We start from the raw sequence: 17,554 nt of genomic DNA, 5'->3' as shown, positions 1-17,554 counted from the left end.
ATGGGCTTGCCAGAACGTTTTATTTAATAACCGCTCTTTTTAAAATTCATATATATTTAATTTTTAGTATTGTTTACTTTACATAAAAGATGTTTAGCTGAAATTTGCTACCGTTTGTTACATTTTCTATACTCTTTTGTAAACTATTTTCTTAAAGGGGTTTTTGGTAAAACTTTGGACACACAAGAAAAATCCAAACACTCTTTTCGATTATAATGTTGGCGAATTAAACAGATAAACACAAAATGTATTTACTCTTTTTATAAAAGCAGAAAATGTCAAATTCTAAATAAAAACTTTTTAAAAAAAACCCCGCTTATTTGATCAGCTGTTCCCAAAAGTTGTCATCTGGCAACGCTTTATTTGATTTTGTTTGACAACTCTAAATGAAATTCTTTCTTTTATTAATTCTACAAAAACTAAGCAACAAAACGCCAAAGCGCATCCGAGGTCGGACTCGGAGAATTTTTACTTTTCATTTGATACTAAATTCAAGTCTATTGAGTCTGTTTTGAATACAAGTAGATAAACTACCCACTTAAAGGTGTCGAATTGTAAGCGGCGCAAAGCCAGCAGCAACAACAGCCGCAGCAGCAGCAGCGGCAGCAGCAGACGCGGCAACAGCAATCGGTAACAAGAAACCGCAACGTGACACTTAGGGGGGAAGTCGGCGACGACGATCAACAGTTGCACAGAGTAAACAGCTGTTCCTGTTAGTTCCTTCTGGATTTGGATTGATTGAAGATGTCGTCTCGCCTAGCTATTACCTGCCTATTAATGTTAACCCTCTGGCCATCGGTCAGTTGGGGACTACTCGAGGGTCTCTACTGTGGCAAAGAGAATTGTTACGATGTGCTCGGTGTGACACGTGAATCGTCCAAATCGGAAATCGGTAAGGCATATCGTTCATTGGCCCGACGCTATCATCCGGATTTGCATCGCGGTCAGGAGGCCAAGGCCATCGCTGAGGAGCAATTCAAGCTTCTGGCCACGGCATATGAGATATTGCGAGATGAGGAATCACGTACGGACTACGATTATATGCTGGACAATCCGGATGCCTACTATGCGCATTACTATCGCTATTATCGCCGCCGTGTGGCACCCAAAGTGGATGTACGCATCGTCATTGTGGTCACATTGACCATCATTTCGATAATCCAATACTATTCCGGATGGCAGCGTTACGATTCGGCCATTAAGTACTTTGCCACAGTGCCAAAATATCGTAACAAAGCTTTGGATATAGCCAAGGATGAGATACAGGAACGCATTCATAATCGGAAGGGCAAGAATCGTCTCTCAAAGGCCGATCAAAAGGAGGAACTGGAGAGCATTATACGCAAGGTGATTGAGGAGAAAATGGATGTCCAAGGTGGCTATGCCAAGCCCACCCTATGGGATGTCCTCTGGGTGCAGTTGCTCATCTGTCCGTATACCCTGCTGTCGTTTCTCATCTGGCATGCCCAATGGTTTTGGCGTTACACGTTACTCAAGCAGCCTTATGGGCGGGAGCAGAAGCTATATCTAATACGGCGTTATATGAAAATGGGTCAGCATCAGTTCAATGCCCAAGAGGATAAACAAATTGAGGAATATCTGCATTTGGAACTGTGGAAACGTGATCAGTTCGAGGCATGGAAGGCCGAACAGGATGAGGAGATGAAAAAGAAGTTGGCCGAGAATCCCAGATACAAGGCGTATAGGCGTTATATGAAAAATCATGGACCTGGTCGCATCACCTTTGAGGATTAGCTTTAAGAATCTAGGACCAACCAAGTAACCAAGCAAGCAACGAACTACACGAGAGATAGACCACCAAAATACATTCTTTTTGTTTTTTTTTTTTATTTTTTTTAAAGAATTCTTTTAAGTTTATATAACCCAAGCCCTTCCCTCCGCCCCAACCCACTCCCCAGCCCCACTATTTTGCAATAGTTTAAAAATAAATTATATATATATATATATATATATATATGATATATGTTAATCATAATTCGCCATTGACTCTTGATATCTGCCTTTGGGGCCAAAGCATTGACCTCGTCTCTTCCACGTTTTTGGCTTTCTTTTGGACATTACCTCGAGAAACCGGTTCAAGAACGTTGTCGAAACACTGCCGCCCCTCCGTCCCCCCACCCCCTTTCCATTCGCCTCTTCCCCTTCATCACCATAAGTTCGGTTCTTTTTTATTTGTTTTCTTTTTTTTTTTTTTTGCTCAGTTCTTTAGTCCACTCAGCAATTGTGGCTTGATCTACAGTGAAGACTGCCCCCCACCCTCAAAATAGGTGTATTTTCGTGTGAAAGTTAGAACAATTATTAACAATTCTATTTAATAATTCCCCCCCTATCTATCCACCTGTCATTCCTTCCAATATGTTTGTATTTAACTATTTAATACTAAAAAAAAACTACCTAAAATGATGTTAAAATCTAGCAAATATACGAATTTTTTTATACAAAATCAAATCTATCTAGAATTATTCTTTCTATTCTAATTTCCAGTCTTGGATTTTCATTGGCCTCAGTTGGGATCGAGTAATATTCTGTTGAAAACTCATTTGTTTAGTTTTCACTTTGTCTATATCGTTCCACTAATTCATTTAAGAATTTAAAGTGCTCTAGCCAGATAAGCCCATCCAAAAGTGTTTACATTTCACTGATAAACCTTAAAAAGGTCTTAAACAAGCGTACAAAATTCCATGACCATAACTGATAAACCGCAAAAAAGTCTCTAATGGGCCTCTAAAATTGAAACCTTTGAACTTTTCATATTGGATGAAATTCCTAAGGTAAACTCTTGATATCTTGTTTTAAGGATCTCACATTCAAAGATCTGAAAAGGAGGCATTTTGGCGGCAAAGTTTTTGACCAATTTCAGAAGGTCTTCAAAAACTTTAAATATTTCACGTACTTCCTAAGATTCAATGAAAGTTATCAGTGTCGGATTAAGCCAGCACGGGGACTTGAGCAATTCTTAAGTAAAGTAAGACCAAAAATTTAGTTTTCAGTGTTTTAGAACTTGGAATACTGTCCAAATTACAGATTCCCATAGATAATGAATGGTTTTTTGTGAAATGTTTTATTTTTGTCAGTTTCTAAACGAGTTTAAAAAGTTATATATTAATTTTATGGCATAGTATAGTCAACGTGCGGTAAAGGACCCCAAAGAGTCGAGGCGATTTAGCCTTCTCCGTTTGTATGCACAACCAGATCTCAGAGACTATAAGAGCTAGAGCTTTTAAATTTGGGATGTAGCCTGATGTAGGGAGCAGGCAGATGAAGTTTGTTTTAAATTTTTGCCACGCCCCCTTAATTTGAATAAAACTTATTTTCTTGGAGACTAAAAATGCTAAAGCCACCAAATGTGGTATGTAGACTTGTTTGATGAGGATGGAGATTACGATGCCCCCTAGGCCCACTCAGAGGCCCCTAGCATGGCTAATCCGTCACTGATAAGTTATTATTTTGTTAAATTAAATTAAAAACGGATAACCATATCGATTCCTCTGAAATCTATAACTAATTGCACAAACATTTTTAGTTGTGACAAAGTTTTTATAGTGTCCAAGGCGGAATTTTCCTCAATCTGTATACAAATAATTGTATATAAATTGTTATTCGTAACCAAAATCGGCTTGGAGTATGTATTCTAATGCTTTCTAATACTAAAGACAAACAAACGACACAGGTTAGTGTAGAGAGAGCTCACTGTAGTGTCTAAACAAAACAAAGTTTACACAGTTGGGAGTTTTTGTTTTGGTTTTTCGTTGTGTATTGCCTCATTTTTTGGTTGCTATCACAAAAAGAAGTCGTGGCACCGAAAAAAATAAACACATGGGAAACCAGCGAAATGTCATACTTTAGTTCTTATTATTTCTTCGAATCAATTTTCTTGTTATTTATTTACACAGTTTGCAATGTTTTTTTTTTCTTTTTCTTAGTTATAAGCTAAGAGTATGGGACGGTGATGGGAGGTAGGGGGTGGCGGGGGGGGAGGTTATTAATTTAAATTTGAATAGGGGAGATCGATCCATTCTAGTGTATATTAATCTATTAAATATTTTGAACCGGTTGAGACAAATTCATCTGGACCCAAGAGACCCTCGACAACTAGCTCGTAGGGTCCCTTGACAACAGAGCCAACATTATGAAAGCCCACATGATCATCATTGTCATTGTCATTATCATTGTGATCATTGTCATCATCACTATCAACAGCGTGGGCAACGCCATCATCATCATCGTTGTCGTCTTCATCGGCTTGTTGATGACGATGATGATGCTGCTGGTCCTCATTGGTGGCCGATTCCTCATTGAACATGAAATCATTTGTTACAATGCCATCCTCCAGGACTTTTGTTTGCTCTTGGATAATGATCAATTGAGGTAAATCTTCGGCAGCTGGTTGGGAATCCTGTAAAGGCTGCTGCTGCTGTTGCTGCTGCTGTTCTTGTTGCTGTTTCTTGGTATGATGTTGCTCCAGATGTGAGGCCAGATAAGATTTCTTGGTGAATCCTTTGTCGCATTCGAGGCACTGAAATTGCTTTTTACCCGTATGCGTACGCCGATGAACGGACAGGACATGGGCATAGGCGAATCCCTTGTTGCACACTTCACAGACATAGGGACGTTCGCCGGTGTGAATCCTCTCGTGTTTTTTACTGCTGCCAAAGTCAGAGAACCGCCGATCGCAGAACCGACAGCCGTAGGGTTTCTGGCCCGTATGGACACGCATATGACGTCGCAGCTCCACATTCGAGATGAATGCCTTCTGGCATACCTCACAGGCAAATGGACGCTCGTTCCGATGACGCCTCATGTGGGCATTGAGGGCATGCTGATATTTATAGGTATTCCCACAGATTTCACAGATTTTCGATGCAGTATGTGAGTGCGACTGCGACTGCTGCTGTTGCGTCTGGGCATTGGAACGTGAACGTGATCTTGGGCGTGATTGCTGACGATTGCTGGTGGCCTTAATTGGAATCACTGTCGGCGGTACATATTCACCATCTTCCTCGCCGTCATCCTCTTCCTCTGGTGTTTCGTTGGCCAAATTTAAAGATGGTGCCGATGCTGACAGTGAATCAGCGTCCCAATTGGTCTCTTTGAGGGGCACTTCATCTAGACTTAAGACCAACTGCTCCTGCTCCGTCTCCTGTTGGTCATCATCATCATCATCATCCACCTCGTCGTTATCGAGAAAATCATCACCCTCCTGAAATTCCTCCGCTTTGGGGACCACGAGCAGAGTAGATTCCAGTTCGGCCTCCACCTCGATACCGACTCGTTTGATCTTTAAACTGGCTGGCACTTTGACTTTTTGTTGCTCCTCCAAATGCATTTTCAAACGCTCCTCCTCGATCTCTTCCATAATCAATTCGATCTCTGGTGCTGGTACGGCAATCATTTTCAGCCGCTCCTCCTCTAGCTCTTCCATTATCATTTCGATTTCGGGCGGTGCTGCTGCCGCCTCGAACAATCTTTGGGCCTCCAGGCATTTCTGTTGGAATCTATAGGTGATGCTCAGTTCGTTGCGACAGCCGTGACATATTTTATCGGGCAAACGATTCAATTTAATGAGACGCGACTCCAGGTGCCAGGAGCTGCAATTGCGTATCTTGTCCACAATCTGCATGTGCGGCGTCTCCAAGTCCTGGCCATAAATCGAACAGTAACCAGCCTCTTCACGTAGACAGATAAGGCAAACGGCGGCCAGATCCACTACCCGTGACGTTTTGGGAGCGGGCATTGGGTAAAGATTTGAAGCCAGCTGCAAATCTCGGAACTCGTATTGCCAATAATATTTCGTAAAAAGTTAAACAAAACACACAAACACGCATCCAAACAAATACACACACACACACACACACACACGCAAGCACACAGAAATATAGGGCACATACACACACAATCGACCAGGCGTTAACAGTATGTAAGTATTTAACAGCATGTTAACATTTCTTATCGATAAGTCAAACCAAAAGACTGGCAACTCTAACAGCTGATTTCACATATCCCAAATCAAAACAAAAGGAGTAGAAAAAAAAATAGAAACAACAGCAAAATTTTGAAATCAGAAAACCTTGCACAAAGCAAAACAAAGAGGAAACAACAAACGCAAACGGCAAAACAAATGCCCCAACAAATGCTCAAGGTGGCGGAGGACTGGAAGAGGACGTGTATTTTTATTTTTTTTGAAGAAAATCCATTGGAGATGTTGCCCTTGCCGTTGCCTAAATAAAAGTTAAGACCAAGTTGGCTGCTGCTCCTCCAATGTGGCCAGCTGCCTTGACCCGCCTCCTAAGACGACGCATCATCTATATAGTGATTGTCCTTCTACTTCTAATCTATATACTTGGTCATTTTTTTGATCGGGTAACGAAAATCATTTAACCATTGCAATTCTTTAAGATTTTCATCAAATCCCCGTTTGCAGAATCCGTTTAATACCCTGCACTATGATGATTACGTGGTGCAACGTACACGCCCCCTGCTCTGGCATCAACAGCTCCTGGAACCCGATGAACAGCTCAATCGCACACATGATCCTGACCAGCATTGCCGAAATTCTGTACAGGGTATCCAATGGCTGGCCGATGAACTGGGCTTTGTGTGCCAACGTGAGCAGATCTTACCCAGCGGCTGTTGCAACTCGGAACTGCCCGATGTTAGCTATTATAGTTGCCATACCTGCAATCAGACATCGATGTGCTGTGAAATTTATGAATATTGTGTCTCCTGCTGTCTCCATCCCGACAAGCGTCCCTTACTCGAAACTATCCTGGAAACGGTCAATGCACAAAGATATATCTATGCCCAGGTGGAGGATCATTTCGAATTGTGTTTGGTCAAGTGTCGCACCAATTCCCATTCCGTTGAGCATGAGAATAAATATCGCAATGCCAGGACAAAGCATTGCTATGGCCAGACCGAGGCACACGAATCCCAACGTGAGGTGGCACCACAAGGACAAAAGAGTTGAGCCAATCGAATATATAAAAAATTACTTTAGTTTTAATTTGCTTTTTAAGCGCTGCCAAAAAATGTTTTTACAAAAAATGCAGGTGTATTTTTTTTTTATATAAACTTTTTGTTTGTTGATATTATGTAAAGAAATTAATTGAAATTACTTGCATAAGTCAAGTAAACATGACTAGAGATTAGTTTCCTAGATCCTCATGTCAATTCATAGCTTCATGAAAGTGCAATTGTTAAGGAAATTAAGATCTAATTTAAGCAACAGTTTTGGGCTTTTAATTAATATAAAAAGTCAAATGTTAGTTTTAAGTTTGGAATGGAGAAGAGAGAAAGAGAGAGAGAGAGAGAGAGAGGGGATAGTTTCATTTAGATTGATAAGTAATTTATATGAATTAAATGACAAGAAAATTGATTTATATATATATGTATTTATTTTTAGATGTTCTTTTTATGCTGCCTTCGATTCATCAAACAAAGGCTCTTGGTGTATCACCTGGTGCTCAATGCCGTAGTGTATGATGCCATCGTCTCGTACATAGCCCCAGGCCATACGTTTCGATGTCCAACTAATGCCCAATTCACCTTGCGGATCAATCACAATGGCTCCGCCGGTGCCGCCAATGCGCTGTGTCATCTCCTTGCATTGTTGCTCACAGGCTTCCTGGGGCGTTAATTTGCCATAACGCATGGCGGCCAATATCCTTTGAGCGAGATTATAACGCATTATGGTCTCGCCATGCCCCGTTGTGGAGATGCCACCAATATAATTGTCGGCATAGGTGCCACCGCCCAGTAATGGGGTATCCCCGATGCGTCCCGGCCATTTGCCAGTGATGCCACCAGTTGAGGTGCCCGCCACAATCTGGCCAGTGGCATCTAGGGCGACAGCTCCCACTGTTTCACCACTGGGCTCAATGCCAGCTAGTTCGGTGCGTGCGAAAATGGTGTCCTTGCCTTGCCTCTCCATTTCCAGGAACTCATCCAGAGCCTGCTGAGCCGAGGCTGTCCACAGGGATCCCGCTGCCAGTTGCTCACTGCCCGTGGCGATGGCCAACTCCTGGGCAGCTGTTGCCCCAAGGAACGTATGCCGTTTCTTCTCCATTAGGCGGCGGGCCACGCTTATCGGGTGCATTATATCACGCAAGAGTGTCACGCAGCCGGCACCCAAGTGCTTGCCCTCCATCAGGCTGGCCTCCACTTCAACCTCACCCTTGGTATTGAGACAGGCCCCGTAGCCGGCATTGAAGGCTTCATCCAGTTCCATGCTGCGGACAGCAGCTTCCACAGCATTTAAGGCGGCATTCTCTTCCCCCTCGGCCAGATGCTTCCAGGCTGCACGCAGAGCTTGCTTGATTCCAGCAAATTTTCCAGCTACTCGGCCATCCGAGATGTCACCGGCTCCGCCATGGATTAAAAGGACAGGACGTGGCATTGCCTCTACTCTACTGATGCTGCTGCTGACTGAATGGAAATGTTTTATCTGCAACTCGTTTTTGTCCACTGGATGCCCTACAATGCGTTGGGTATCTTGGCACCTTTAAATTTTGGGTTGACAAACTCTATAGGCCTACTTGTCATACACATGAGAGATCTTAGGATATCCAAAGGTCGCTACGACCCCATAAAATGCATTGTAAATTTTCTTTGTTTGTGTTTGCTTTGTTCGGGTCTTGATAAAGCATGCTGATAGAGACCTGATCAGGAGCGGATTATCATAAGGGCCCAATTCGGCCCAATATATAATTCGATCCAGCTGAAAGCTAGAGAGGGATAGAAATAGATAACCGTAGACTATATCTACCTGACCATGATCAAATCCGCAGAATTTACGCATAAAAATTGTACTAAATTTTTTTTTTTGGTTAAGTTCGACTCATCGGTTCGACTCAGACCTTAGCACTGGTTGGAGTTCGACCCATAGGATGAATTTGTTATACCATGCAGCCATAGGGTGAATGGTATATTAAGGTCGCCAAAATGTATGTAACAGGCAGACGGAAGTATATATATTTTTGATCAGGATTAACAACCGAGTCGATCTAGCCATGTCCGTCTGTATGAACACCTCGATCTCGGAGAATATAAGAGCTAGAGCCACCAAATTTGGTATGTAGACTCGTGTAGAATGTAAGTGTATGGAGTTAATTGGAATTTCGGCCACGCCCCCTTACGCCCCCAGAATTCATATAAAACTCTTTTTCTTTAAAACTATAACAGCTAGAAAATAACGTTAAAAGTTCAGTAAATTTTCATTATTTTTATGGGCTCAATATATGTACATATATCCCGATTTCACAGGTTAGCTTTAATTTATAATTACATATAATTATAATAATTATATTAACGCGGAGCATTATCTATTTAAAAGAAATACACACTAAGTATATATGTATTAAGTAGTATTATTTAACAATTTCGATCAAGATAAAGCTGCAAATCTATCACTAATAATGCGTTTTCGAAATCAATTGGCAATATTTTAATTCCGTACGCAATTAAATAGAATTATGTTTATTTTTTTCCCCGATTTATGCATAAAGCATATAATTAATCTAATCTTGACTTGGAACGAATTAAAAAAGTTAATTGTTGTTTTTTTTTTTTTAACTTTAAACTTTTTCCGTTTATGTATAATTTTCGAAGCGCTTTTTTTTTTAAACCGATTCGATTTCTTTTTGACTTTTCCTGTCAAGTTGGCATTAAGTCATGTTAGTTTGATAAGTAGTTACATTTTTCTGTGATCTAGTTAGCCTTGCTTTTGATGTTTTTGATGCCTTCAAATTGGGCATAACTTTATTTGTCAGTAACCCAAACGATTTAGTGTTTTCATTGGGAGAAAGCAACATTCCCAAAGGAAAATAACTGAAAAAAAAAAAAAGAAAAAAGAAAACTAAAAAAAAAGGTGAGACTAACATCATTTTGGTTTAAGGACTCTTAATGAATAATTTTTCTTGCAATAATGTGGAATATTCTAGAGATTATGGCGCCACGAAAACGTGTCTCGAAAATCACTTCTCGCGATACTCAAGTTATTGTCGAGGACAATGATAACGGTACACGGTCTATCAGCACTCAAACGGAGCCCCTGAAGCATGGAATGTTGCGAACTGTGGTCCAGAAGAAGCGGCTAAGTCGTCCCCAAAACGAACCACCGCCACCGCCACCGTCAATTTTTCTACCACCCGAATTGAATGGCTATGGGGATGAGCAGGATACGCGCAACAAAGCAGTTCAGACCCTAAAAACGGCCCTGGGACCGACTGTGGCCAATCAGAATAGCGAGATAACAGGACAACTGGATAATCTGAAAGCTCTGATGAGAAAACGGCGTGCCGATGCCATCGATTGGGATCGCGAACGTCTCGATGATCTGATGGAGCAGATCAATTCCGAACCGCCGCCCAAGTGGCGTGTGGCCACAAAGTTGTGGGAGGAGGTTGATAAACTGGAGGAACGTATAAAAGCCTATGAAAGGAATGAATCGCAGGCGACCACCGATGATAACAATAATAACACAACAGACAAGGATGCTAAATCCTCTGATTAGATATTACACTGTGTACGCGTGTGTGTGTGTGTGGGTGTGCTTGGATACTAATTATAAAGACAGAAACAAGAAAAACTGCATCATTTGTCATTTTGTTCATGCAAATATTCAGATACACTTTCCTCCACCTGTTCACCTGTTCAGCATGGCAATTTATGGAGCCAACTTTTAATTGCAATTCAAGTGAGTCAACTAGGACTAGGTCCCTCCTTTAGATGGACCAACAGCTGGCAGTCTTTGTGCATATTTGAGCACTGGCAAAGGACCGACTTCTATGGTGGAGCGGAAGAAGGACCATAAAGCACTTCTCGCCCACTCTCTCCGCCCTGTGTCTGTCCGCCTCTCTGTCAGTTGACGAATTTTCACGCGTCACGCATTTGCACTGACCTCAAGGGCTCAAAAGCTTTCTTGTCTGTTGCTGCTGCTTTAGTGATTCCTGCTGGTTCTCCTCTGCCTACTCCAGCCATTGCATTTGCGACGATTGGAGATTTTTCGTTTGTTAGCCCCAACTTTGATTATGGCGTGCAGGATAACGCGAAAACTATTGAAGATCCCTTGAAAATTATAGAACTTACGGTTTAAAGATTAGGCCATAATTTTGACAATTTTAAATATATTTGCTTAAAAGTTGTTAGGAAATATTCCTAAATATAGCGTCCAAGAGTTAATTTGGTTGCTTGAATGGAAATTTTACCCATAATTTTGCTAGGTTCGGAAAATTGTGGATCGCATAAACTAACTGTAAATTCTGAAATGCAACTGCAACGCCACAACGTTGCTTGATATTTATACAAAGCGAGAACGAGAGACAAAGGTGGAGAGATGGAATGAGGCATTTTTAGTTGGTTCTATCAACTCCATTGGCCTCGTCGTAGAAGCCATTTTGGAGTCGACTTGCATGTACTTATGTACATATGTATGGATGTGTGTCTACATGTGCATATATTTGCATTGCCGTTGGCCTCTCTTCGTATTGCACCTCATCAACTGTCCAAGTAGACTGCGCTTTTCATGCGCGCTCACACACCCACACACACCCACACACACACACACACACACACACACACACACACACATACACATTGGGCACAGTCACATCCTGCGGGGGCGATTTCTATGCTCCACTTGCAATTCACTAAACTTCCGCTCCCAAAGTCAAAGGCAATCTACATCAAACTACAAACAAGGCATAGAGTCACGCACGTGTGCGAAAGGTGTAGTGCCAAAAAGGCTATGCACCCTGGACAAACAATCCATGGGCGTAGTTGGCACCACAAAAAACTATAAACGCATCAAGGTTCGCCCTTAAATCCATATATTGGGGCTTTGACAGTATATCGCATATATTGGGGCTTTGACGGCAGCTAAATTCCGCCGAAACGTTATTGCAAACAAGTAGAAAAAAAAAAACAAAACTGTATAATTTAAACATTGCAAGCCATCTTACAGTGGATTAACAGACGAAGCGTGGCTAACTTTATGGACATCTGTTAAAGCTTATTAAAGCTAAATTCGCTAAAATCGCAACAGGTGTTAATTTCATTGCATTTTGATTTGTTTACATTCCATATCGAAATATGCAATTTATAAGAGTTTGCCAAGCAATTTAATTCCTGTCTAGACATAGACGTAAACGAATATATGTATGTATGTACATATGTACATATGTATGTGTGTGGGTGTTTCTTCAGTTTCCTTTACATCCAATGTTAATGTTACATTATGCTGTTGAATTAATAACAGCATCACATGTAAGCGATCGCGCGGTCAATAAGTTTGGTTGGAATACAATTTTTATTCTTGTAAATTTGGATTTGGTTATATTTGCATATTAATTGAAACTAAATATAGTTAGTGATTAGTGCGTAATGTTTACTGCATTAATAGTGTTTAAGGAAAGAACAAAACAAAAAAATTAACGTCACAAAGTTAATTTTCTTGTTCACATACATAAACATGTATATATGAGTGTGTGTGTGTGCAAGTGTTTGTAATGCATTTACAGTAAAAAGTCTCTTTAAAAAGACAGACTTTGTGCAACCGAGAGACTTGTCCATTTGTTTGTTTATTCTTATCGTCTGGCATTCCCACATTTGCCTAAATCTCCGTTTTGTCCCAGAGTCTATACCGAATAGACGGATCAAAAATAAAAGGAGACTGAACCACATATCACTCCAATAAGTGTGAGAGAGATGGGCGCATACAAAATGTTAACTTTTCTTTTGACTCAAAGTGATGATTGTGTTATGAAATTTAAGGGTAAGTAATTAACTTTCCAATACCCCTTCTGGTCCACATCTATGACCAACTACTTATGAACATGACCAAAGATGCATTCAAACATACAGATGTCAGTATGTACTTGTCTCTCTCTCACTCTCTGTTTTTTTTTCCATTCGTATTTACATGTGTCGAGTGAAACAAGCATAGAGCCTTCCACTTTAAAGGAGAAATAACTACATATTGAAGAAGTAGCTCCATCTTATTCACTTTTCTCGATCATTTTTTTACATTTGCTACTTAAGTAGATGGCAGCCTAATTTATGTTTTAGTTGGATAATTGTACGTTGTCTTTGTTGTTTTATTTTTAACTTTAGCTTGCTAATTCAATTTGAATGGGACATCATTTTGTTGTCGTCGTGGTTGTTTTTGGGGGGTCCTTTCACCATGGTTATATGGCAAATTGCTGTCATTACCAGGCAAAACTTGTTGGTTGATGTTCTCACGAATGTCCTTGCTAAATAAACACACAGGAGCGATCTAGTATGAGATTTCTATATTTCTGGCTATTCTAAAACCCGTATTTTTTTTGGTAATTTATTTAACAATTTTCTTTATTTGTAGAAATCCCTTCTTGTGGTTTCTGTGTAGTGTCATTCTAATCCGTCCCTGTGTATTTTTGTGCGTGTGTGTGTGTGTGTGTAATACATTGTCACGGTTGTTCTGGTTTTGTTTTGTTTTTAAATCAAATCTGCATAAATATTTTCCATTTTCCTCGTTCCACAGATGCATCAAAGCGAGAGAGAGAGAAGTTTTAATATTTTGTTTTTTGTTTGGCAAAAATCAAAACAAAATTATATGCATTTAAAGAAAATTACTCTATATTTGTAAACAGGTGTTTATTTTATTTTATTTAAAGGGCAATCATAAATATAATTTTCATCAATCACCCATAAGTGGTACAAATGGCCGATCATAAGCAATGAAAAAGGACTTAAAGCCCTGCAAAAACCAGGCCAAAACATTTGAAAGGCATTTTATCTAACTCTGTGTGAAATAATTAATGAATCGCTAATCCCAAACTTAAGCGTTAACCTTTTGTCTTTGAGAAATTTGAAAAATGATATTATTTTCGAAACTGCTGGAAAAAACAAAGAGCATTTTAAGTCGGTGTCAAAAAACAAAAAAACCAAAAAACAAAAAAACAGCAATCAAGTTTTTATTTTTGTTTTGCCTTTCGACCGTGTTCAATTATAATTTGCATTTTCAATTACAAATGTTGTTAGAAATTTATGTACATACATATGTATGTACGTGTGTGCGTGTGAGAGAGAGAGAGAGAGTGGAAATAGAGGAAAATTATGTGATTTGCACAAAGGCCAAACAGAAACTTTTCATGCCATGGACCAAAAGGTGTTTAGCTAATGTTCTAACCAAGAAACGTTATAAATTATTATAGCATTTCCATCAAAATTGCTCTTTCTGTCTCTTTCTTTCTCAGTCACTTCCTCTTTGTGTGTGTTTTTACTTGTACTCATTGCCTACTTTTTGGGGCAATGTCTTTTAAATTGAATTTCACTTGACAAAATCATTTTAAACCAATTTAAGCTTAGGCAAAAGACTTCTTCATCATACACAGACTTTGTTGGAGAAATGGCGACGGGGCTGGTTGCTGGTTGGGGCGGGGGGGGGGGAGTACGCTTAAATCTGTCACAATTAATACCCTAAATCGTTTGCTTACGCTTTCCATTTTTTGTTGTTATTGTTGTCTTCTTCTTTTGCAACAGATGCTGTCTCATTTACACCGGAAGTGCTGTTGGCTTGATGATGTGGAATGAGGCAGGGATCTGTGTGGCAAGGCGAAACGGAGGGAGTAAGTGATGGAACGGTGAGTGTGGAGGAGTGGGGATTGAGGGAAAGTTTGTTGCTCGCGCTCATTGTCAACATGCTGTAGAAAGGGAGCAGGCAACTTTGGTTGGCGGCCATTAAAGCCATGTTAATCGATTTTCTGTTGCCTAACACGCCTGCTACCCTTCACATCAGGCACCCCCCTCTATCTCTCTTCCTTTCTCGAAAGCTGAGCTGTTGCTGACATAAGCACATGCCGCATGCCACCTTCTCATACTCATTCTAATGCGACAGTCACTGGTCGCATAGAACGCGACAATGTTGCAAAGTAGAAAATAATCATCATGGCCCCAAGTGTTCCTTTCAGGTAGGTAAACTCCACCCCATCACCCCACCCCCTCATTCTGCACTCACACTTCTCAGCTTGCCTCTGATTCTCATAGGGCAATTGTCAATGTTAATCGTTGGCCCAGAATTCAAATGAGATAGAGAAATGCGAAATGTGATGGGGGAGGTAAACCAATTTCTACAATCTTGATCCACAACCTGAAGGTGTCATTTATTCCAGAAACAAACTAACAAAAAGCCGTGCACAGGAACATCAGCTCACATGAACTTTGCCATATTTCAATCCTAGGAGAACCCACGATCTTTATCTTTATGGTCATGCTCATTTAAATGTATTTTACAACACTATTTGTTTGATGTACTGTAACGTAGTTAGCTAGTTTAAGAATTACTAAAGTCTTATAAATTTGCTTAGAGAAAAAAGTATGAAGGGTTAAACTTTGATAAGGGTCACTCCACTCCCAACCACCGCCCGCCCTGACCGCCATGTCTCCTCCTGCCATTGCCATTGACTTAACCCATCAGTTTTGCTTATTTTGAAGTTTATTCATTCATAAATAATCCCACTAATCAAATGTATTTCCATTATTCAAAATGTTTTCAAGTTGTTTTTGATATAAGGCACAATTCCTCATGCCAACTCCCTCTAACAACTCCATCTTCCTCTTTCTCTCTCTCTCTCTCTTTCGGTTTTCATTCTCCCTTTTCTGAACTTTAATCCCGCAAAACTAAAACTGTGCAATGTCTGTATGGATCTGTGTGTGTGTGTGTGTACCTCTACACACGTACGCACATTTTGCAAACTGCACTAAATTACGGTAACTCTCTCTTCAGTCTTCAACTCTGCTTCTTCTCCACTCCACTCCACTCTTTCTCCATCTCTGTCCTTTTGACTCTGTGCTACTTGGGGTCTCTGTTTAAAGTGTTTTAGTATTACTGTTGGCGTTGGTTGGCTAAGCCAAAAACTAACTTACACCTAACTAAATGACAAAGTTTTGCGACTCACCAACCCACACACACACACAATCTGAGTGGTTGGAGAAAGAGGGACAGAGAGATGGCGGTGCATAGCGGTAATTTAAGGTAAACATTTCTTTCTATGCATACGGCTCTCTAAGTATTGCGAATGTTTGTGTCTCTCTGTGTGCTCTTGTGTTTGTGTGTAAGGTGTAACTGCAACTGTAGGTGTAACTGTTACCACATGGACGCCAAAAGGCACGCGCTTTACATTTGCATACCGGAGAACATAGAGAACAAGTCCATAATATTGAATTAGTGATGACATCGTGAGTACAAAGCAAATAAAGGGGGGTAAAAAATGATTCTAATCTAATATAATAAAAAACGTTTATGCAAAATCTTTTAATTAGGCTAAATAATCGTTTGAGGCTATGTATTTTGTCCTTAATCTATGGGTATTAAATATAGAGTTAGAAATTCATCCCGTTTAACCATCTAACAAGCAATTTCTTCACGTCGGGGTCTCCATAATTTAATGATGGTGACCCCGACGTGAAGATCTTTTATTGATTGCACTAAAAGTCACATTCAAATAATTTCAAAAACAAAAAAAGTTTAATGCAACATTTTTTTGGCTCTTATATATAGCTTAAATTATTTGACTAAAAAAAAGAGATTTGGTTGCCTTTCCATCAGCTGAAATTCTTGACATACATTTCTACATTTTCCGATAGATGCATTAATATTTTCTGCAACAAGAAATGTCTTATCATGCAAGGTAAATTTGATTTCTAATGGAATGACAGCAAGGACTATCAATCGAATTATTCACATCTCTATGGCTAACTCTTTCGTAAATGGTAAAAAGGAGTAGACGTGAAAGTGAAGTGTGCTATGCGGTGTTGGGGGAATTCCAGATGCGTTTTTTCTGGTGGCTACTACTTTTGCCACTACTTTAACCGCAAAAAAAGCGACCATGTGTGTTTGAGTGTGTGTTTCTGTATACATGTGTGAGTGTGTGTGTGTGGCCAACCCACAAAACGTGCCAGTTGCTAGTTATCACTGTTGATGTTGCTGCTTTTGCTGCTGCTGCTGCTGCTGCTGTTGCTGTTGCTGGTGTCAGGTAACACAAGGCTTGGCTGTCCTCCATCTTCTCCAAAAAGAACCTTACTCGCATGGTAACTACCATTTTACACACATTTACAAGTTGCCACTTTAAATTGCATAATATTACCAAGTACATGTGCTACCTTACGTTTTTTTTTCCACCACAAGTGTGTATGTGTGTGTGTAAGTGTAAGTGTGAGTGTGAGTGTGTGTTCTGTGTCAAGTAATTCAATAATTACGCTCTTGACATCATATTCGTGCAAGGTTTTTTCCTCTATCTATCTGTATATACATATTTTATATGTATTTGTGTGTCTGCGTGTGTGTGAGTGAGAGTTGTGGCTGGAAAAGTCACACGCCGCTTAACAATTAACCCAACTGCCTTGCCACGCCTACATTTATACGCACGTGACATTGTGGTTAAGGTACGCAGCGTGAAAGTGTTTTAAATAAAGGCGTGCTGTGGAGGAGGGAGGTGGGCGTGGCTGGTAAAAGATTCACACATACACATGCATGTATTTATCTTTGTTTTCTATTTTT

General features: G+C 40.2%; 5 protein-coding genes across 5 annotated transcripts; 3 read left to right on the top strand and 2 right to left on the bottom strand.

Annotated features, from left to right (window-relative positions):
* Window positions 1-385: 385 nt before the first annotated feature.
* Window positions 386-1,850, top strand: LOC6641380 (dnaJ homolog subfamily C member 25 homolog). Its single transcript, XM_002064161.4, has one exon. It carries the CDS (start codon window positions 745-747, stop codon window positions 1,753-1,755), a length of 1,011 nt encoding a protein of 336 aa, XP_002064197.1. The 5' UTR covers window positions 386-744; the 3' UTR covers window positions 1,756-1,850.
* Window positions 1,851-3,854: 2,004 nt separating this feature from the next.
* On the bottom strand, window positions 3,855-5,864 carry LOC6641379 (zinc finger and SCAN domain-containing protein 23). The gene has a single exon (XM_023175190.2). It carries the CDS (start codon window positions 5,753-5,755, stop codon window positions 4,049-4,051), a length of 1,707 nt encoding a protein of 568 aa, XP_023030958.1. The 5' UTR covers window positions 5,756-5,864; the 3' UTR covers window positions 3,855-4,048.
* Window positions 5,865-5,900: 36 nt separating this feature from the next.
* LOC6641378 (SREBP regulating gene protein) lies at window positions 5,901-7,396 on the top strand. Its single transcript, XM_002064159.4, has 2 exons — window positions 5,901-6,381; window positions 6,443-7,396. The coding sequence occupies exons 1-2, from the start codon at window positions 6,280-6,282 to the stop codon at window positions 6,986-6,988; spliced, it is 648 nt and encodes a 215-aa protein (XP_002064195.1). The 5' UTR covers window positions 5,901-6,279; the 3' UTR covers window positions 6,989-7,396.
* On the bottom strand, window positions 7,393-8,811 carry LOC6641214 (probable isoaspartyl peptidase/L-asparaginase CG7860). The gene has a single exon (XM_002064158.4). It carries the CDS (start codon window positions 8,414-8,416, stop codon window positions 7,433-7,435), a length of 984 nt encoding a protein of 327 aa, XP_002064194.1. The 5' UTR covers window positions 8,417-8,811; the 3' UTR covers window positions 7,393-7,432.
* Window positions 8,812-9,943: 1,132 nt separating this feature from the next.
* On the top strand, window positions 9,944-10,606 carry LOC6641213. The gene has a single exon (XM_002064157.3). It carries the CDS (start codon window positions 9,944-9,946, stop codon window positions 10,529-10,531), a length of 588 nt encoding a protein of 195 aa, XP_002064193.2. The 3' UTR covers window positions 10,532-10,606.
* Window positions 10,607-17,554: the final 6,948 nt, after the last annotated feature.

This window comes from Drosophila willistoni, assembly GCF_018902025.1.
Source record: "Drosophila willistoni isolate 14030-0811.24 chromosome XL unlocalized genomic scaffold, UCI_dwil_1.1 Seg141, whole genome shotgun sequence".
Taxonomy (NCBI): Eukaryota; Metazoa; Arthropoda; class Insecta; order Diptera; family Drosophilidae; genus Drosophila; species Drosophila willistoni.
This window is presented reverse-complemented; position numbering and strand designations above follow the sequence as displayed.